The sequence below is a fragment of the Dipodomys merriami genome, unplaced genomic scaffold (assembly GCF_024711535.1).
Source record: "Dipodomys merriami isolate MVZ:Mamm:240054 unplaced genomic scaffold, mDipMer1.0.p SCAF_63, whole genome shotgun sequence".
Taxonomy (NCBI): domain Eukaryota; kingdom Metazoa; phylum Chordata; class Mammalia; order Rodentia; family Heteromyidae; genus Dipodomys; species Dipodomys merriami.
This window is the reverse complement of record NW_027206213.1, coordinates 433,891-456,436: the sequence shown is the minus strand read 5'-3', so window position 1 is coordinate 456,436 and position 22,546 is coordinate 433,891. Positions and strand designations below refer to the sequence as shown.

Sequence of the window (22,546 nt, the reverse complement as noted above, 5' to 3'; positions counted from 1 at the left end):
GCAATGTCTTCAGTCAACCAGAAGTGTGTTTCTCCAGTAACATCCTGAAATACTCCTTCTCTAGCCTTGAACACACTCCTTACCCCCACCCCTTGAGCTTCTTTTTTCCACATCTGCCAGGATAATTGAAAGTCTAGAGTAGGCCTCCTTATGGAAACTCTCAATATTACAGCAATACCTTTCTAGAAAGTTGGACTGGAAATTGGTATTTTAGGCCACATCAGAATGTGTAGATCTAATCAATTGAAACTAGTGGGAAGGTTATTTTTAACATCATCTAGATTCTTCCCAGATCTTTGTTCTAAAAGGCCACAGCCTTGCTAACTCTGGAGACAGCTTGTTAGAGTATATTAGACTTTGTCAGAAAACCACACAACATCAAGGTAAAAAGAACAATGAAAAGGCTTATTGTCAGTAAAGAGACCGGCAAGACCCCTTCTCACAAGAGAGGAGTGAGAAGAAGTGTGGCTATAGTCTGAGGTGACCTATATAACCTATTAAGGCTAGGAGGGGCTAAAAGGGGCTAGGAGGTAGAGATTCTGGTGTGGAGGTGAGGACCAGGGGCTTCATCATGACTTACTAGGATTTATGGGTGCTGCCCAAGTAGTAGATAAGGGGGGCCCTGCAGCTGCCCAGATCTGAAGTTCAGTTTAAGTGGCTCTTGCTGCCTTATATGGTGGTAGCTGCCCCAGAGGAGTGCCATCTCAAGGTGAAGAGGGGCTGGAGGCTGATTATTTACTGCCTTTACCACATCGGCCTAGTGTTGCCTAGTAAAGGAGCATACTGAGCTGGGGAAAGGGGAAGGAGCGCGCTAAACTATTGGAAGGGAGCTCATGGGGTTTACACAGCTGGCTGGATTAGCAGCAGAAGTTCCATCTTTTACTGGTTAAGGGGTTCCATCATTTAACCTTTTTGCAGCTTTGAACATTTTAAAGCTTTTCATTTTTGAGGGTACTTTTTGGGAATAGAATCGAACACACAGTCTTTTCTTTACAAAATTAAACCTCATAATAATTTCGAGATGCTTTCTCAATACTAGCATCTGAAAAAAAATACGAAGCTGGCAGATAGTAAATTTTGGTGTACTCACACCTCATGAGAGAAAAATGGGAGAACACTTGAAAGCCTAAAGTGTTTATGTGTGTTATGTTCACAATTGGTCTGATGTAAAGCAGGCTATGTTGTCAGAGACTGGGAAAATTGGGGTGTTTGGGAGAAAGCTGTGTTAAGGTGGTGGATGTATGATTCAATTCTCTAGACACTTCTATTAAGAAAATCAAATTGCACTTTTCTTGAGCTACAGCTTCACTTCTGGCTCTTTTGGTAGTTAATTGGAGATACCAGTTTCACAGGCTTTCTTGCTCAAGCTGGCCTCGGACGTTGATCCTCAGATCTCAGCCCCTGAGTAGCTTAAATAGCACGTTTTAATGAGTTCGTTGGGCAAAGAATATGAAGGAGTGACTGCAGAAAGAGGAAGGGAGCAGAAAGGCCAACAAGGCCAACACGGGTCTAAGGGCTGAGAAGCCACAGCAATTCACCCGGACTAGATCCTTTAGGCGCCGGAACCCCTGTGACTTATCACCACATTTTCCAGCCGGCGGTTGGAGATCAGGGGGCCAGCCTTCCCCGGAAGTCGTCGCAGCTCTGTTTCCGGGGGCGTTCCGAGGCGCGGTGGGAGTCCGGATGGGTCGCAGTCGCAGCCGTTCCCCGCGGAGGGGTGAGTCCTGCCCCCCGCGCCCCTCAGCGAAGGCGTGGGACGAGGGTGGGAGCGCGTCTCCGCCCGCCCGCCTTCTCCTCAGCGCCGGGGCCGCGAGCGGAGGGGCGGGGCGGGTGCTCGCCTCCCCGGGAGAGCGCGGGGAGCGGGGCGGGGGCTGGGCCCGGCCGCCACCCCGGACCCTCTGGTTTCGGGACTCCGGTTTGAGTATTGTTCTCCCGCCGAGATCGTCAGCCTCCTCCTGTAGCCGCGGCCGTGCTCGAGGCCGGTGGGTTTAGAATCGGACCTCGGTTCTCGGCGTAGCTTCTAGGTGACCACGCGCATCGCATCCAGCCTCCGGGTCGAATTCCCGCGGTCGTTAGGGGTGACCGCCCCCACCTCGAAACGCGGCCGGGAGAATTCGTGCCCCGCCCCAGAGGTGGCCCATAAGTACCCCGCGCCGTTTCTGAAATCGGCATTCAGAACGTTGAGCCCAGGGAGCGGCACCGCCGGTCTTCGGGTGCCTTCAACCCCATAAGTAAACAAGCTGGGCTTCCGTTAGCTCTTAGAACCTTGGTGCTGTCCTTGGTTCCTTTGTGGCATCTCCAACTAGTGAGTATTCGTGGTTGTTTGTTCGTTTTTTTTAACCGAGTTCTAGAACACTTGAAGTGTGGCTAATCCGATCTGGGCTTAAATCTAAACAGACACCGGATTTCCTATGATGACAGAGTGTCTTCTTAGTAACCCTTTGTAATTACGTACTCATTCAGATATTAATAGTTTGGATGAACTGTTCAAAATTTGTATTGCTTTTCACTGTGACTTTTTCTGGGAGGGGGTACTATTTTTCTCTGCCAGAGGCTTGAACTCGGCCGGGTTCTGTCTCTAGATCTCCTCGCCTCCCCCCCTCCTCCCCCCCATGGCTGGTACTCCACTACTTGAGCCACAGCTCCACTTCTGGCTTTTTGGTGGGGAATTGGACAGGAGAGTTTCACGGACTTTTCCTGCCTTGACTGGTTTCGAACTGAGACTTGCAGTAGTATTCCTGAGTAGCAGAAAGCAATTTTTTGTTTTTAAAATTTTTTATTGTGATTTTTCAGTGAGCCACAATGGCTTGCACTGTATTCTTTTTTGAAGTACTTTATGGCTCTATAATTTGTGTGTGTTTGTCTCATTAGAACGTAGGCGGTCGAGGTCCACATCCCGGGACAGGGAACGCCGGCGCCGAGAAAGGTCACGTTCTCGGGATAGAGATAGAAGAAGAAGCCGTTCGAGGTCCCCCCACCGAAGGCGCTCCAGGTAAGGACAGACATTAAAGCCTTTTCACAAAGCTATAAAGAGCCCAGTCATTTACAGTTTTGTGAAATGGAAAGACTTCATCCCAATTTTTTTCTTTTTTGGGCTTGAACTTAAAGCTTTTGTTCTTTTTGGGGGCTTGAACTTAAAGCTTTGAGCTCTCTATTAGTCTTTTTCTTCAAGTCTGGCATTCCCAGCTGTGATCTGAGGGTTGTGGTTCAAAGCCAGCCTGGACAGGAAAATCCATGAGACACTTATCTCCATTATTTATTTTTTATTTTGTCAGTCATGGGGCTTGAACTCTGGGCCTGAGTGCTGTCCCTCAGCTCTTCAGCTCAAGCCTAGTGCTCTATCACTTGAGCCACAGAGCCACTTCCAGTTTTCTGAGTGGTTTATTGAAGATAAGAGTCTCACAGCCTTTCCTGCCTAGGCTGGCATTGAACCTTGATCCTCAGATCTCAGCCTCCTGAGTAGCTAGGATTACAGGTGTGAGCCACTGGTGCCCAGCACTTATCTCCAATTAACTCCCATAAAACTGGACCTGGCACTGTGGCTCAAAGTGGTAGAGTGTTAGCCTTGAGCAAAAAAGCCCAGGAAAAATGTCCAGGCCCCAAACTCAAGCCCTACTACTGACAAAAAAGAAAAAATGAAAACAAAAATAAAAGTTTTATAACAACTTTAGAAATGGATTCTTTCTTTTAAAATTTTAAAAATTGTTATCTTTTAGTAGTTGTACAAAAGGGTTTCATTTTATCAAGTCATTGACTTTAAATCATTTGCTTATGTGGTGCTAAGGAATTGAACCCAGGGCTTCATGCATGCAAGGCAAGCAGTCTACCACTAAGCCACCTTCCCAGCCCCGGGTTTTAATTTTGAGACAGCATCTCACTACATAGCCTAGACTGGCCTCCAGTCCCTTTTCACTTTATTTTTCAGATAGGATCTCCAGCTTTTGTCCTGAGCTGGCCTCTTACTGAGCAAAAGGCCAGAAGTGTGGCTCTCTAGAGCTAGAACCCAGCCTAGTTCAAGCCTCTCGCAGAGAAAAATGGTACCACCTCCCAATTTAGGATTCTCCTATGTCAGCTTCCTGAATGCTGGAATCAAAAGGTGTGCTACCACACCTAGCATATATGTGATTTTCTAACATCTTTACTTATAAATATTAGATCTCCAAGACGACATCGATCCACTTCTCCTTCTCCTTCTCGACTGAAAGAAAGAAGAGATGAAGAAAAGAAAGAAACAAAAGAAACAAAAAGTAAAGAACGTCAGATTACTGGTAATGTTACTAGTTAAATACCTTATTTAAATAAATTTAGTCATTATTATAAAAGTATAATTTTTAACATTTGATTATTAAGCTTTTTATAGTATTCATTGCACATAGTTGTTTTTGTTGTGTTTTTTTTGCCCGTTCTGGACCTTAAACTCATGGTCTGGGCACTGTCCCTGAGCTGCTTTTGTTCAAGGCTAGTGTTCTACCACTTGAGCCACAGTGCCACTTCAGCTTTTTCTGTTTATGTGGTACTGAGGAATTGAACCCAGGGCTTTATGCATGCTAGGCAAGCACTTTACCACTAAGCCACATTCCCAGCCCTCATTGCAGATAGTTTTGAGGTTTTATTTTCATTGTACCTTGGTGGATTGCTGCTTATCTAATGCTTATCTAATCTAGGAAGGATAGTAAAAAAAAATATGAGAAAAATCTGCTTTTTTGTTATCAAATAATTTGTTGGTACTTAGAACAAATGGAGACTTGAAAATCCTTCAGATTACTGATAGTTAAGATTTTTGCTGAAATAAATTTTTTTTCTAGTTCCTTTAGCTTTAAATCATCTTGAATAATCATATCTTCTATAGTGGCACTTTTTTTTTTTTTTTTTTAGTCAGTTGTGGTGCTTGAACTCTGGGCCTGGGAGCTATCCCTCAGCTCAAAGCTAGAGCTCTACCACGAGTCACAGTGCCACTTCCAGTTTTCTGGTGGTATATTGGAGATTATTGGAGATAAGAGTCTCGCAGACTTTCCTGCCCGGGCTGGCTTTGAACCAAGATCCTCAGATCTCAGCCTCCTAAGTAGCTAGGATAACAGGTGTGAGCCACCAGCACCCAGCTTTAGTGGCAATTTTTTCTTTTGCATGCTTCTCTTCAAGCATTTGTGATCATAATCATTTAGAACTTCTTGATTTGCTTGAAAAATTCTCCTTAGAGGAAGAGAGGACTCTTGCCTTCTCATGAACTACCTTAGAGTTAGAATTACTTGGGACAAGTGGCAAGTGGCCATGTCCACCAAGTGGTTTATCCACTGGAGAAAAATCTGTTTGGAAGTACTTCAAAACCAAGTAGATAGTATCACATATTGTGAAGGTAGTCGTGCCTCAGGTTCGGAGACAGCACAGTCTCTTTCTTGCATCTTTTTTTTTTTTTTTTATTGCTCTTGGGGCTTGAACTTAGGGTCTGGCTGCTGTTCCTGACCTCTTTTTGCTCAAAGCTAGTGTCTACCACTTGGAGCCATAGCTCTACTTTCAATTTTCTGGTAGTTAATTGGAGTAAAGTCTTACAGACTTTTCCTTGGGTTGGCTTTGAACTGTGATCCTCAGATCTTATCCTCCTGAGTAGCTAGGATTATAGACATCAGCCACCAGTGCCTGGCTTTAGATTTCTTTTTATATGTTCTCTGCTGATAAGGCGAAATATATATTAATCTGATCATTTATATTTGTAGAAGAAGACTTAGAGGGCAAAACGGAGGAAGAGATAGAAATGATGAAGTTAATGGGATTTGCTTCTTTTGACTCCACAAAAGTAAGTAAAACAGGTCAGCAGTTAAACATTCTGATTTGAATTTATCTATTATGTCTGTCATGTTTTTCTGAGTGTGTGTATTCACTATCACTTGTAAATTCTCCCACGGCTACAATTTTATTTGATTATAAGACAGTAACTTTTGGGGAGACTTTGAGAGCATAACAGAGGAAGCACTGCGTTGCCATTGGAATTCAGGGAGTATTTGCAAGAGATGATGTGTGAGTTAGATTTTAAAGGGTGGGTAGAGTTGATGAAACAAAGCAAAGGAAGATTTAAAATAGAGTGCTGTTTAGGTCTGAAAGAACATGGTGTTTTGTGGGAATTCTGAATTTGGTAATTGGCAAGGGGTGCTTCTAGCCTAGTGACTGTGACTGGGGCTATCAATGGAGGTGGAAAGCAAGTCTTGCAGGGCTTTTGATGCTCTTAATCACTAAGGAATTCAGATATTGAGGAGAAGAAGCAAGCGATTTTTATTTTTGTTTTTATTTTATTGTCAGTCCTGGCACTTGAACTCAGGGCCTGGGCCCTGACCCTGAGTTGTTTTCTGCTCAAGGCTAGTGCTGTTACCACTTGAGCCACAGCTCTACTTCTGGTGTTTTTTTGGTAGTTTATTAGAGGTGAGAGTCTTTTTCCTGCCTAAGCTGGCTTTGAACCATGATCCTCAGATGTTAGCCTCTTGAGAAGCTAGGATTACAGGCATGAGCCTCTGGCCCTGGGATTTCATTCACTTATTTTGAGACAGGGTCAGTGTAGCCTGGACTGGCCTTGAACTTGCTATCTATCCCAAGCTGACCTAAAACCTTTTATCCTTCTATCTCAACTTCCAGAGTCTCAGGACTAAGAAACAAGGACTTAAAATTATTTATTATTAAGTAATTGTACAAAGGCATTCCAGCTCCATGAGTCAGGTTATAAGCAGAATGCTTCTTAGAAACAAGGGTTTTTTAAATGAAGCAGTGACAAACTTCTATGTGTGTTGTAGAAAGAAGACTGGTGACAGCATGGAGGACAGATGGAAAGGTAGTTTAGATTGGAAGTAGGGAGAACAGTGAAAGATGACATGGGAGAGGGGAGTCCGAGAGCACCTGAGAGCCAGGGACGTGGGAGTCAGTGCTACCCAGGCGTTGGGCTGGGGGATCTGGGCAATGTGATAACAGGATTGAAGGAAAGGAAACTGCGAGGAATGGGAAAAGTCAGCTGCCAGGTGAAGATGACATTGGGCAGCTGTAGAGTGTCTCAAAGCTCAGAGGGGAATGGAGACAGACTTGGAGAGAATTCTGTCTAGCCCTCATCATAATACAGAGACTTAGGGTGAGGGAGAAGAAGGAGGGATTGTAAAATAGGAAAGGATGAGAGGAAGGGAGAAAATAGGAAGATGGAGAGAAATTAGAGAGAGGAGAGATTGAGGGGTATGGAAAGAAGAAATGGAAGGAGAGGAGGAGCAATGGTGAGAAGAGATTGTGTGGAACGAAATAATACATTTAAAATTTTTCTTTTCTAAAATTTCCATGTAGTTTTATCAGTGGAAATTGAGTTTGTTTGTTAATTATCAAAATAATCCACTACTGACTGGGTGTAATATACTTGCTACTTGGGAGTCAGAGATCAGGAGGACCAAGGTTTGCAGCTAGACTGGGAAAAAATTTAGCCAGACTTCATTTCAACCAATAACATCTGGGTGTGCACTTGTCATCACAGCTGCTGGAGAAGCAGTCCAAGCTGAATGGTCATAAATGTGAGACTATATTAGAAAAATAACTAAAGCAAAAAGGGCTGGAAATGTGGCTCTAGTGGTAGAGCATCTGATTAGGAAGCAGTTGGCCCTAAGTTCAAACCCCAGTACAGCATACACAGAAACACACACACTGACTTTCCCTGATCCTGTATTTATTGGGTTGTTAATGGAATAGGGTAGTCTTAGGTGCTGTAAGAGTTTTGTAACTAATGTGGTAGTATAGAGCATATGTGTTTTAAAAAGGAGTATTGAAACATACTTTATTTGAAATGAGAAAATTAACAATGAGTACTTATTTGTGGGGTGGTTATGTGAACCCCATTATGTATTTTTCCCCTTCAATACACACACATTTTGTGTATTTTGTTTTTTCCAAAGAATGCTTTATGCATGAAGTAGTTTTATGTTGGTTGAATAGAAATATTTTCAGAGTAAACCAATTATAATGTCTTTTATTATTAGAAGAATAGGAAGGGAATTTACTGAAATAATTTTTTTTTTCTTTTGTTGGTCTTGGGCCTGAACTCTGGGCCTGGGCACTGTCCCTCAGCTCTTTTAACTCAAGGCTAGCACGCTACCACTTGAGTCACAGCGCCGCTTCCGTGTTTTTTCTGCTTATGTGGTGCTAAGGAACCGAACCCAGGGCCTCATGCATACAAGGCAAACGCTCTATCACTGAGCCACCTTCCCAGCTGGAATTACTTTCTTATTTGTTTAATGATAGTATAATATATCACAATAAAATACTGTAGAAAATGTAAGGTACTTTGAGGAAATCATAGTTAACATTCTTTAGAAGTTAGAAAAGAAAATACTTCCTGGACATTGGGGCTTTTTTTATTTTTTTATTTTTTATATCTGGTCCTAGGGCTTAAACTCTGGGCCTGGGTGCTATCCCTGAGCCTCTTTGTGCACAAGGCTAGCGCTCTACCACTTGAGCCACAGTGCCACTTTGAGCTTTTTCTCAGTAGTTTATTGGAGATAAAGAGTCTTACGGACTTTCCTGCCTGGGCTGACTTCAAACTATGATCCTCAGATCTCAGCTTCCTGAGTAGCTAGCATTACAGGTGTGAGCTACCAGTGCACAGCAGCAGTGGGTCTTTTGAATTAATTCTTGAACAATATATGATGACTTGAAGTTTGGATGGGAACAGGGAAGGTAAATCAGGTGTGAGGATCAGATGGGGCAAGCAGATACGGCTGGATCAAAAGATTGTAAAAAAATTTTTAAAAAGTGTGCCACAGGGCTGGGAAGGTGGCTCAGTGGTAGAGTGCTTGCCTTGCATGCCTGAGGCCCTGAGTTCGATTCCTCAGCACCACATATGCAAAAAGAAAAAAGCCGGAAGTGGCACTGTGGCTCAAGTGGTAGAGTACTAGCCTTGAGTTGAAGAGCTGAGGGACAGTGCCCATGCCCAGAGTTAAGGCCCCACGACCGGACCCAAAAAAAAAAAAAAAAAAAAAAAAAAAAAAAAAAAGTGTGCCACATTGAGAAAGTCCAAGGTATAGCAACATAACTTTAATGTTTATTAATCTGTATTCTGATTTCTGATTTAAATATATAAACAGCAGTCATCTGTTCGAGAAATGGGATTTAGATATGTGGAAAACAGTTCCAGCTATGATTTGAGAATATTATGAGTAAGATCGAATTTTATGGAAGTATGAATTTTTCTGGAGATAATATTCACAACTTTTATATATTTCAAAGGATTCTTTGACCAAAAATGTTAGATCTGCTGCCTTAGTTCCCAGCATGCTTTGTACATGTGCCATGAATATTTTTAATTTCATTATGTTAATTGCTTATGCATTACTATAGAAATGTGATCAGTGGCAATATTTGAGTTCATGGGATCTGAAAGCTCTTCTCCCCCCTTGGGTTTTCTTTTCCTTAAGTGGTTTTTGCCTTGTGTGTCCATGTGCTACACCTCTTAGATCCAAGCATTTAGTGTGTCCTTACTATTTTTCTATGTATTGTTTTCTCCAGGGGAAGAAGGTAGATGGTTCTGTAAATGCCTATGCCATAAATGTATCTCAGAAGAGGAAGTATAGGTATGTATAGCCCTCATTATCATACTTGAATTTAAATGAAAAGTCATATTTAGAAGGTAGTTTTATTTTGGAATTATCATGTTTATTTAGGAAATGTAGCAGTTTTCCATATTGTTTCTTGTTTTAATGAGGTATATCCTCCTTTTACTAGTGTGTTAAAATTATTTTCCAATTAACATGTGTAAAGGTACTTTGTGTAAATGTTTTAGGTATAGGTAGTAAAAGAAAAGCATAACCTCAGACCAGATATGCCGTTCTTCTTTTTTTTTTTTTAGGTATTGACACATTTTTAATTCACTGTACATTTGTACAGAAACTTCCATGTAGTGGGTGCATTTTAAGTAAAATTATTATTTTTGCTTCGGCCATATAATTAATACTGTTTATATTTTTAAAAATTCTTAACCAGTCAGTATTATCGTTTGGGTGAGGTCTCTTATTTTTTCTTTAATTTTTTATTGTGATTAAGTGGTTACATAATTTCCCAAATTTCACAGTATCATTCTTATAATTCCAGCATTCTGGAGGCTTAGGTGGGATTGAGAGTTCAAGGCCAACTTGGGTTACATAGTGAGACCACGTCTTGTGAGTGAGCAAGCAAGTAGTGTGGCCTAGTCATTAAAGTTTTGATTTCCCTTATAATTACAGATTTGAAATAGATCCCTTCTCAGTTTTATCTAGATTGACATTATAAAGATTTCAACTATAGTTGGTGCTGGTGGCTCACCCCTGTAATCCTAGCTACTCAGGAGGCTGAGATCTGAGGATCACCATTCAAAGCCAGCCCAGGCAGGAAAGTCTGTGAGACTCTTTAATAAAAAACCAGAAAACTGGAAGTGGCACTGTGGCTCGTGGTAGAGCTCCAGCCTTGAGCTGAAGAGTGGAGGGACAGCACCCAGGCGCAGAGTTCAAGCCCCACAACGAACAGAAAAAAAAAAAAATGATTTCAACTGTAAATATAGTCTTCTGTTAAGTATAGGTTTTAAAAATTTGTATTATAGAAATCAGTTCATACTTGAAATCTCACTGAATTCTTTTTTTTTTTTTTTGTGGTTGTGGGGCTTAAACTCAAGGCCCCAGCACTGTCCCTGAGCCTCTTTGTGCTCAAGGCTAGTGCTCTATCACTTGAATCGCCGTGTCACTTCATGGTTTTTTTTTTTTTGAGTGGTTTATTGGAGTTTCATGGGGGGCTGGGAAGGTGGCTCAGTGGTAGAGCGCTTGCCTTGCATGCCTGAGGCCCTGGGTTCGATTCCTCAGCACCACATAAGCAAAAAGAAAAAAGCCGGAAGTGGTGCTATGGCTCAAGTGGTAGAGCGCTAGCCTTGAGCTGAAGAGCTGAGGGACAGTGTTCAGGCCCCACGACTGGACCCCTCCCCCCAAAAAAAAAGTTTCATGGGGACTCTTCTGCCCAGGCTAGCTTTGAACCATGAACCTCAGATCTCAACCTCCTGAGTAGCTAGGATTATAGCCGTGAGCTACCAGCACCTGGCCTCACTGAATTCTTTTTTTTTTTTTTTTTTGGGGGGGGGTCCGGTTGTGGGGCCTGAACTCGGGGCCTCAGGCATGCAAGGCAAGCACTCTACCACTGAGCCACCTTCCCAGCCCTCACTGAATTCTTAATAAGTTAAAAAGGCAAGAGCTGGAAGCTGGTGGCTCATGCCTATAATCCTACTTATGCAGGAGGCTGAGATCTGAGGATTGCAGTTCGAAGTCAGCCTGGGCAGGAAAGTCTCTGAGATTCTTGTCTCCAAAAATCTACTCAGAAAAAGCTGAAAGTGATATGTGGCTCAAGTGGTAGAGCACTAGCCTTGAGCACAAAGAGGTTCAGGCACATCTTCCAGGCTCCATGTTCAAGCCCCAGGACTGGCAAAAAAAAAAAAAAAAGGCAAGAAGTGTTGAAACATTGTCTTTCTCTCTACCTTTATTACAGATAAAACATTAATATTCCAGTTAATGTAGACTATAATTAATGGGATTTGAGGCTCTGAATTAAGGTACTAAATCATCAGACAGCCTTTCAATGTAATTACCTTCAAATAAAATCTTACAAGGCGAATCATTAGAGGGTACACATTGAATTTGTTTGATGGGCACCTATTTTGGAACTGGTGTCTACTTCTTTAAACAAGGTATTTAGTGTTACCTAAAATAAACAGGTTTTCAACTGATTTTTAGTTTGGTCTGTTGGTCTGTACTTGGAATTGAAGTCAGATTTTTTGTGTGTGTGTGTGCTGGTCCTGGGTTTTTAACTCAGGGCCTGGGTGCTTTCCTTGAACTAGCTCAAGGCCAACACTCTACCACTTAAGCCACAGCTCCACTTACGGCTTTTTGGTAGTAAATTGGAGATAAGAGTCTCACTGGTGGGGCTGGGAAGGTGGCTCAGTGGTAGAGCGCTTGCCTTGCATGCATGAGGCCCTGGTTCGATTCCTCAGCACCACATAAGCAAAAATTAAAAAGCCGGAAGTGGCGTTGTGGCTCAAGTGATAGAGCGCTCACCTTGAGCTGAAGAGCTGAGGGACAGCGCCCAGGCCCAGAGTTCAAGCCCCACGACCGACAAAAAAAAAAAAAAAAAAGAATCAACTGCAATCCTCATATCTCAGCCTCCTGAGTAACTGGGATTACATGAGCCACTGGTGCCTGGCTCTGTTGGTTATTTTTGAGATAGGATCTTGAGGACTTTTCTGCTTGTCTGGCCTTCAACTTCTGTCCTTTAGATCTTAGCCTTTCAAAGATTCTTTAGGTCTTAGTTAGTGCCTGGCTCAATCTTTTTTTAAGTCTATAGACTTTTCCGAAATGATTTGAAAGGATATTTCCATACCACAGCTTGGATTTTAAATAAGTCCAAAGCTTCAGCCTATTTAAACAATAAAATGTGAGCTTTGGGTATATATGAAACCCTGGTTCTATCTCTAACACCACAAAAGGAAAAGGAAGGAAAGGGGCGGGAGATGGATCAGAACAGAAGGGGAAATACCTCTGAATGTATAGAAGCTTGAATTGTTTCTACCCTAGACAGAATCTCACTGTATAGAGTTCAGGCTAACCTCAAACTCTCAATCCCACTGCTTCACCCTCCTGAATACTGGGATTATAGGGGTGTTCCACCAAACATGGCTTTTACTTTGCCATTTTAAAGATGGCATTAGGTTTAATTCCTGAAGTCTGTTATTTATTTGTTTATTTATTTATTTATTTATTTATTTAACTTACAAGGGGTCCAGATTTACAAAAAAATAAAAATAAACTCTGTTCTCTTATAGGCAGTATATGAATCGAAAAGGTGGATTCAACAGACCTTTGGATTTTATTGCATGAGAATTGAAATGTTGAAGAATGATTTTTTCCCCTCATCTTGGTGGATTTTGTATTTAATATGCATCAAAAACAAGATCTCAGTTCTTCCTTCTTATAAAGTAAGAAAAATCTTATTTATGATGTACACAATTCACTTTTCTCAAAAGAAGATAAGTAAATGTAACTTTTTTTTTTTTCCAAGGAAATACCATTTGGGGCAATCATCAGCCCCTGTTTTGTTTGTCCTTATTCCTATGGAAGCTATATGTGTTTTCTTCTTGAATGCTGTTAGGACTTTTTTAAAAACAAAGTAATTTGGATGTGAGTTTTCCCAATAAAGCAATATTTCTACCCATTTTATATTTGATACATATTTTTATTACAAGATTAAATAGCCTTTCTAGATCTTTTTTCATACATAGATTTAGGTGCCTTGATTTTCTTTAATTGTATTTTTGTTATCTTTGTTAGACAAAGGGGTTACCATTCAACATAACAGTTTATAAGTATAGTGCATCATTACTGATACAATAACTACTTTCATCATTCTCCCCATCCCTCCTTTTTTCTTATAACTTAATTATTAGCAGTTTTAAATTGGAAGAAGTATAACTTTGAGCATGGCACTGGTAGCTCATGCCTATAATCTTAATTACTCTGAAGTCTAAGATCTGAAGGATCTCAGTTTGAAGCTAGCTGAGACAGAAAAGCTAGCTATATTGAAAAAAGCACAAAAGCATGGCTATAGAGACATGCCTCAAGTGTTACAGCACTAGCTGAGAAAAGAAGCCAAGTAAGCATAAGGGTCTGAGTTCAAATCCCAGTATTATGTGTGTCTGTGTGGAGAGAGAGAGAGTATCTCTCTCTCTCCTTGTACCAGTGGCTCATGCCTGTAAACCTAGCTACTGAGGAGGTTGAGCTCTGAAGATCGCAGTTCAAAGCTGCCCAAAAAGGATATCCTTGAGACTTTTCTCTCTAGTTAAGTATCCAAAAAGTCAGAAGTAGAGCTCTGGCTCAAGTGGTAGAGTTCTAGCTTTGAGAAAAGGAAGAAGAAAAAAATATATCAGGGACAGGACCCAGGCTCTGAGTTCCAGCCTCAGAACTAGCACCAAAAAAATATAACTGGATGTTTGCATCTTCAGTATTTTCCCCTACCTCAAACACTATTTATTGTTTTCCCCCAGTATAAAAACAATTTCACAAAAAATTTAAAAAATTCACGTTTTACTACAAAAACAAAAGCGTAGTAGAAACAAAAGTTTAAAAAAGGAAAAGTTAAAATCACCCATAATCTACATCCAGAAATAATCAATATTAACCATTTTGTTGTCTTTCCAGGTTCCTGGGTTCTTTGGTTTGTGTTTCTCCAACCACCCATGGAATCAGAATGTATATGTAATTCTTAAGCTCTTTTCTTCCCATATACTGTGAACATTTTTCATACTCTTAAGTATGTTGTTGAGGAATGTAGTAGTTTGATGAATGGTGAACATTGGCTTGTCTCCCATGACTTATTATTACAACCAAGTACTATCTTTTCCCTTTACTTATTTTTTGCTTCTTGGGTTTGAACTCAGGTTCCTGCACTCGTCAGACTACTCAACCACAAGACTCCAATCCCTTTTTGCTTTTGTTATTTATTGAATAGGGTCTCACATTTACTCCTTGGTCAGTTTAGACTTTGTCCTATTTATACTGTTTGGGTACCTTAGATGATAGGTTAAGAAGTAATCTAGTGAACTTTTTGCCCAGGCTGGCCTCAAATCTCAATTTTTCTGATTCTGCTTCAAAGTAGCTGGGATTGATTATAGGCATGAACCATGATTTCCAGCTTTTTTTTTTCTTTTGATACTGGGGTTTGAACTCGGGTCTTTGCATTTGCCAGGTCATTGTGTATATATTTTTGTACTTGACCCATCATTTCCTCAGGCTCAGTTTTTAGATGTACCATTTCCTGAGTGAGAGATAAGTGGCCATATTTTAAGGGTTTTGGTGTGTATGACTAGAAGGTAAAAACCAACTAAACATAAGCATTCCCATTTTATATACATGCCCAAATAGTAGATGTAATAATTTTTTAGTCTTCCATCTGATTGGGTAAATACGATACTTGGTTTTATTTTACCCTCCTAGGAGGGTGTTTTTTAAATGTATTAGTTGCATACATTTCTTTTGTGAAATGCTATTTTCAAGTCTTTCGTCCATTAGCTTTTGACAAGCTTTTCTTTTTCCCATTCAATAAAGCTCTTGGTTTATTGAAGCTAATAACCATGACCATTCTGTTTCATCTCATTTAAGGCTCTGTGAGATTTTACTTTTGTATTTTTAGTTAGTAACTACTGCTAGTCCATGGAATACAATTCAAATAGTACAAAGGTGAGGTAGTCTTGTCTTAATTGTGCACCTATTTAGAGATACTGCATACATGGCTAGGCATGGTAATACACGCCTGTAATCCCAGCATTCCTAAGATTAAGGCCAACCTGGCCTACATAAGTGAGAGCTTCCTTGGGCACCCAGTGCTGCCTGCCTATAATCCTAACTACTAAGGAGTCTGAGATCTGAGGATCATGGTTCAAAGAAAAATTACCCCCCCCCCAAAAAAAAAAAGCTGGAAGTGGAGTTGTGGCTCAAATGGTAGTAGCTATAGTCTTGAGCAAAAAAGCTCAGAGACAGCACCCATGCCCTAAGTTAAGCCCCTGGACTGACAGCAACAACAAAAAAGCTATATTTCTACAAACATATATGTTGTTTTATTATTCAAATGAAAGTATACTATATATACAGCTCCACACTTATCAGCACATGTAAAATTGCCTTTTTTTAAAAAAGGAGGTTGCATTATAGTCTTCTGTAGGATGAATCATAGTTTATTTAACTCCCTGTTAATTAAAGGACAATTAAATTGTATTTTGCTATTTTGAACAGTTCTGTAATATTCTCATATACACATGACTACAAACCTTTGGCTAGATTTCATCTTTATTGCATCTGAAAGTGGACCCTCTGTTGTGCTTTCCTGATAAGTTAGTTTCCTGTAAAGAGAATAATAGTTCTGTTACTACAAGTCCTGCTTCAGTGCATGTGACACCTTAGTCCACTTAAGTGCTATCATTTCTAGTTTCCAGAGCTGAAGTTCTTCAGACTATAAAGACAGAAACTCTTGAAGTAAGTAGAAAACATTGCTGAAGCAATTGATTATTGTTGCACATCTTGAAATGCCATTGCAGTTATTACCACCGGCACTTGAGTTCATTATTTGGACTTCTTGCCAACCTACGGAAAGCAGAACTAATTGTTTAAGTGGAGAATGCAAATCTAGGATAAAATTAGATGCCCTGAGCCAAATTCTATGTTTTGGGATTGTCATTTTATTGATGTAGTCCTAGTATAGATTTGATTTGAGATCCTTAAGGCAATATTCTTCGTAAACACATAATCTGAGAGAACCTGGTAGGTCAGTAAGTTTGTTGTCCAGGAGCTAACACCAAAGAGATGATAAAACAGGAAAACGCAAAAATCTGGAGAGAGGGAACCTATGATCCTAGAAGTCTTGGTTTGAAGGAAGTTTTTAAAAAATCTAATCTTGGAGAATAACAGTAGAGCATCCTTTTTTATCTAATGTGCTGCTGACTTACAGAGAGTGTAAATTGCGATGTCTTTTTTTTTTTTTTGTGGGTCCTGGAGCCCGAACTCTGGGTCTGGGTGCTGTCCCTCAGCTCTTCAGTTCAAAGCTAGAGCCACAGCACCACTTCCAGTTTTTTCTGCTTATATGGTGCTGAGGAATGGAACCCAGGGCCTCCTGCATGCAAGGCAAGTGCTCTACCACTGAGCCACCTTCCCAGCCCTGTAATACATCTTTTGTTTCCAAGTATCTAAAGGCTCAGGCCTTAGGCTTTCCACTCTGCCTTGGTGAGTCATCTATGTGACTTCAGACACATCTTATACTGTGGCTCTCAGATCTGTACTTCCAGCCTGACCATTTTATTGAATTATAGTCTCATACCTCAAATTTAAGATTAATGGAACTAAACTTGATCTCTCACTCTACTTTTTTTCCTTAAGGCTTCCTGATCTTCATAAAAGGCCATTTCATTTACTCCTTCATTCAGAACAAAATCCTGGGGTCATCTTTAATGCCATTTTCTTTCATTCCCTATATGATTCATTAGCAAATCCTTTTGATGTTTTTAATCCAACCATTTTTTTTTTCTTTTTTCTTTTTTTTGGGGGGGCGGGGAGAGGAGGGAAGGTCAACCATGTTGCTTGAGCTGTCAGGACCTGGGTGCTATCTTTGAGTTCTTTTTACTCAAGGCTGGTGCTCTGCAACTTTGAGCTACAGCTCCACTTCTGGTTTCCTGGTGGTTAATTGGAGATAAGAGTCTCACAGACTTTTCTCCCTGGGCTTGCTTGCTTTGAACCATGATCCTCAGATCTCAGCTTCCTGAGTAGCAAGGATTGCAGGCGTGAGCCACCAGCTTCTGCCTTGAATCCAACCATTTCTCATTATCTTACTACTCCTAGCCATCTCTTGCCTAGACTATTGCAATAGCCTTCTCCTAGGTCTCTACTCTAGCTGTTCCTTCCCTACCCAGCAGTGGAGCTAAGTCGTCTAAAATGCACTAGTACATATCTTTTCCTGGCTCCAAAAGCTTTCCATTAGAATACAGTCCAGCTGCTCCAGTGTGGCTCACATCCACCGTAGTCTTTGCTGTTCTTTGAGAACAGACATGTCTTATCTTCAGAGCCATCCACTGTCCAGAGCACTGTCCCTGAGCTGCTTTTGCCCAAGGCTAGCTCTCTACCACTTGAGCCACAATGACATTTCCATCTTTTTCTATTTATGTGGTACTGAGGAATCAAACCCAGGGCTTCATATATGCAAGGCAAGCACTCTACCACTAAGCCACATTCACAGCTCATATGTTTGGCTTTTTTAACTTAACAGTGTTGTAAGGTTTATCGTATTGTATATATTGGTGTACTATAACTTTATAGCCAAATCCTGTCCTATAAACATACTATATTTTTATTTATAATTTATCAGTTGATGGTCATTTTTGTTGTTTCTATTTTATAATACTTTTATGAATTTCCTTTTATGAATGAACATTTATTACAGGTTTGTGTATGGGTTTTTTTTCCATTCTCGGCTACTTATCTCTGAGCTGAAATTACTAAGTTCTATGGTAATAGTTTAACCTTTTGAAGCACTGTCAAACTCTTTCCAAAGCAGCTGTACTGTTTTGCATTCCCATAAGCAGTATGTAAGGGTTTTACCTGCTCTCCAAACCCCTGTACCTTTTCCTCACAGTTCTTGGGCTACTGCCTGGCACCTATGCATTTATTTATGACTCAGTCTTCCATCAGATGTGAGCTCTGAGAACTAGGACTTGTCCCCTCTCTGCAAGGGCTTGTCTCACTGCTGTAACGCCAACACCACTCAGTATGGGCCAAAGTAAAACACTCAAGAAATACCTTCAAGCCAGGTGCCAATGGCTCACGCCTGTAATCCTAGCTACTCAGGAGGCTGAGATCTGAGGATCACGGTTCAAAGCTAGCCCCAGCAGAAAAGTCTGTGAGACGAATCTCCAATAAACCATCAGAAAACCAGAAGTGGTGCTGTGGCTCAAGTGGCAGAGTGCTAGCCTTGAGCTAAAGAGCTGAGGGACAGCGCCCAGGCCCAGAGTTCAAGTCCCGCAACCAACAACAACAAAAAAAGTACCTTCAACTTGGTGAATGTAGTTCCATAATATACTAATGCCTACACTTCTGTTAAAAAATCTGGAAATGGGCTGGGAAGGTGGCTCAGTGGTAGAGCGCTTGCCTTGCATACCCGAGGCCCTGGGTTTGATTCCTCAGCACCACATAAGTGAAAAGAAAAAAGCCAGAAGTGGCGCTGTGGCTCAAGTGGTAGAGCGCTAGCCTTGAGCTGAAGAGCTGAGGGACAGCACCGAGGCCCAGAGTTCAGGCCCCACGACCGGACCCCCCCCCCCCCCAAAAAAAAAGGAAACAATGGGCTGGGAAGGTGGCTCAGTGGTAGAGTGCTTGCCTTGCATACATGAGGCCCTGGGTTCGATTCCTTAGCACCACATAAGCAGAAAAACCCAGAAGTGGTGCTGTGGCTCAAGTGTTAGAGCTCTAGCCTTGAGCTGAAGACCTGAGGGACAGCCCCAAGCCCCAGAGTTCAGGCCCTATGGCCAACCCCAACCCCCAAGCCGCCCCCCCCCCCCCCCCCGCCAAAAAAAAAAAAAATCAGGAAACAGCCTGGCACCAGTGGCTTACACCTATAATCCATGCTACTCAGGAGGCTGAGATCTGAGGATCATGGTTCTGAAGCCAGTTAGTTCATACACTAAGGTCTGTGAGACTTATCTCCAACAAATCACAGAAAAATCCAGAAGTGATGCTGTGGCTCCAGTGGTAGAATGCTAGCCTTGAGCACAAAGAGGCTCAGGGATAGCACCTAGGCCCTGAGTTTAAGCCTCCGGACCAGCAAAACAAAAAACAAGAACAAAAAAACCAAACTGGAAACACTATGACAGAACTTTGAACAGTAGTGACAATCCTATTGGCCCTTCTTCAGTGCCAACTTTTCCATACTCCCTTGTCTGTACTTGTATATATGTAATAGAAGTGGAGATGAGGAAAGAATGTAGTTTGAGCACTACCACTTGAGCCACAGCTCCACTTCTACTGTTTTGGTGGCTAATTAGAGATAAGAGTCTCATGTACTTTCATACCCAAGCTGGCTTCAAACCTTGATCTTCAGATTTCAGCCTCCCAAGTAGCTAGTATTATAGGCATGAGCCATTGTCTCTCAACAATTTTAGCCTTAAGAAAGAAATATGTAAGGGGTTATGTTACAGTTTAATTATTCAACATGGTGCCTAGGAAAACATAGTGCCAGTATATATGTATGTTGTCTTTAAAAAAAAAAAAATCTGCTAGTGTTTTATGTAATGTATATATCACCATTTGTTTATCCATTGTCCTTTTTTTTTTTTTTTTTTGCCAGTCCTGGAGCTTGAACTCAGGGCCTAGGTACTGTCCCTGAGCTTCTTTTGCCAAGGCTAGCCCTTTACCACTTGAGCCACAGAGCCACTTCTAGCTTTTTCTGTTTATGTGGTGCTGAGGAATCAAACCCAGGGCTTCATGCATGCTAGGTAAGCACTCTACCACTGAGCCACATTCCCAGCCCCAGTTGCCCTAATTTTAAAATCACAAATATCTTTTGGAGCGACTAATACTTGAAAAGTATAGTTTTTAAGTGTTTTAAAATGTAATATTATGATAGTGATGGCATGGTACTGGAAAAAGCAAAATCTTTAATATTACTTTGAGTGAGATGATCCTTATCTGCTAACCCCACCTAGAGAGGAAGCATGGCTTGAAGCAGTGGCACACAGCTGTCATCCCCAGCAGCATGAAATGCTAGTAGGAGGATCACATAACCTGTTCAGGCATAAACTGAGGCCTTAATTGGAAAATAACTGAGGCTAAGGAGTAGAGTACCTGTCGAGCAAATTTTGAGGTCTTGGGTTCTTCAGTACTGTTTAGACAGATACAGACAGGTAGAATGAATTCTGGTTATAAAATAGAGGATCAAACATTTTAGAATTTACACCTTTTTTATTTGGGGGGGATGTCCTGTCTACCAATCAGTGTTCATACCTATGTAATGCCTCCGGGGCATTAGGAATTGAAAGAGGTCTTGAAGAAAGAACTGAAACCCTGTACTTGTTTTGTTTTCACTTACTGTTTGCTTCCAGTAGATGGCACCAAATACTCTGAAGTCCTTCACAGTACTGATGCCTAGCTGCTGGTAGTGGCTAAATGATCGTTCTACCAGGAGGAAACAAAAACAGTACATTCTCCAGTCTTAGGCTCTGTTTATATAACTTAATGTCTTCACTTGGAGTTTAAGATAAGATAGACTTGTGTTTTTTATTTGCATCTCTGACTCAGATTTCAGCATCCCTCCCCACTTTTTGCTTAAAGTGTGATTATCAATCAGGGTAATTCTAGAAGCATGGGTCATGAGAATTGTAAGGAAAGGAGAAAAAGAATAAAGGGATATGATATGCTAAAGGTTCATAAGGAGGGCTGGAGGTATGCCTCAAGTGGTAGAAAATTTTGAGTTCAAATGTCACTTCTACCCAAAATAAAACATTTGCTTTGCAAATGTTCACAATACAATTTAAGAAAAATTGTTATAATGAAACAAAGTACCTGTAGTAATATCAGATGGGTACTTGCATAGGATTGCATGCATTTCATTGACTTTCATATTTATTTTACAAATAACCTGAAGTAAAAAATACTGTGAAACTGTTCACTCCCCATTCTCATTTCTCATTTCTTCTGTGCATTCATGAAATATTTTGCCTTGAGCATGTGAGTTTAGAGTTCTACTATAGCATTAGCTTTTAGATACAATTTATCATTAATGTGTTTTCTACATGTCAGAGTGGTTTACTACATGTTTTTACTTGGTTCAGTTTATTTAATCTTAATGGATCTGTGAACTATTCAGACAGCTACTTTAAAATTTTCCCACCATAATTACACTTACACCATTTCTTTTTCACCCTGTGGTTCTGGAGATTGAACCATGCCCATTTTGTCTTTACCTAGGGCTAGAGTGTCAGTGTTTTATGTCTCTATCTGGAAATCTGTTTATCTGCCATGTCTTTGGTACAACTACCAGCTAGAGGTTAGTAGTCTGGTTAGTAGAGTGGGATAGGTTTAAGTTCAATTCCCATTTCTCCATTCCATATGAATGGGGAAGGAAACTCATTTAGCCTCTGAGTCTGATACCGCTTTTACAAAATGTAGATCATTAACATGGCCTGGCCTACCTCATATAGGTTTACATGGACAATTAGAAATAATGTAGGTAGGTAGTGGAACTGTGCCTCAGTTTTGAGGGAAAAAGAAACCAGTGCCCAGGCCCTGAGTCCAATATACTGACAAAATAAATAATAAAAAAAAATAGTGGGTAAATTATTTGCAATAGAGAGAGCCATTACAATCATATTGGCAGCTGTAATAAGTTTTTACTACATGTTCATGCCTTACTAGATTCAATTTTGGGAACTTGGCTTATCAGTAGCTCTTTCTACTTTTTAAAGCTCACAAGAGCTTTCATTTGAAACAATCTTGATAGTTTGAGGGACTACATAGGTCAGTTTTTTGGTACCATCTCTCCACAGGCAGATAACATTGTCCACTATTGTGAAAAGGGAGCATTCTGAATGTTTTCATCTAAAATGAAAATGAAAATCCCTAAAAGATGCCAGCTAAAGAATCTTGGGGTTCAATAGGTTTAAGAATTTTTTTTTAACCTCTCACATGACTGTACTTAGTTCTTACTACCACCTGGGGAGGGGGCAGGGAAGTGGGAGCGCCTTTGGAGAGGAATTCAATGTTGCATACTGTAACCCCATTCCTGCACTTTTTGAATCAGAGAAAACACTGGGCAGATGCATTTAAGACCCGCCCTGCTTCTCCCTTTCTGCCCCCCAGCCACGTGGCGCTTGTCGGAGTCTGGCCACTGGCCACTTTGCAGGCTCGGCTCCCTGATCTGGAGGAAGCTTGGCTGGGCATTAGACCAAGGCAAGGCTTCTGCCCCAAGCAGACGGTGCAAGGGGCCAACCATCCATCCATTC

At 41.1% G+C, this 22,546-nt stretch overlaps 1 protein-coding gene across 1 annotated transcript; it reads left to right on the top strand.

The window, feature by feature from the left end:
- Positions 1-1,641: 1,641 nt before the first annotated feature.
- Positions 1,642-13,235, top strand: Snrnp27 (small nuclear ribonucleoprotein U4/U6.U5 subunit 27). The gene is made up of 6 exons (XM_070004469.1): positions 1,642-1,717; positions 2,872-2,992; positions 4,156-4,268; positions 5,712-5,791; positions 9,517-9,581; positions 12,842-13,235. The coding sequence occupies exons 1-6, from the start codon at positions 1,684-1,686 to the stop codon at positions 12,894-12,896; spliced, it is 468 nt and encodes a 155-aa protein (XP_069860570.1). The 5' UTR covers positions 1,642-1,683; the 3' UTR covers positions 12,897-13,235.
- Positions 13,236-22,546: the final 9,311 nt, after the last annotated feature.

Excerpts from the sequence above, each read along its gene's own strand:
- Snrnp27 (XM_070004469.1), top strand. The coding sequence starts at position 1,684 with ATGGGTCGCAGTCGCAGCCGTTCCCCGCGGAGGG. Across the intron at positions 4,269-5,711 it reads TAAAGAACGTCAGATTACTG|AAGAAGACTTAGAGGGCAAA; the intron begins GTAATGTTACTA and ends TTATATTTGTAG. Across the intron at positions 5,792-9,516 it reads CTTCTTTTGACTCCACAAAA|GGGAAGAAGGTAGATGGTTC; the intron begins GTAAGTAAAACA and ends TGTTTTCTCCAG.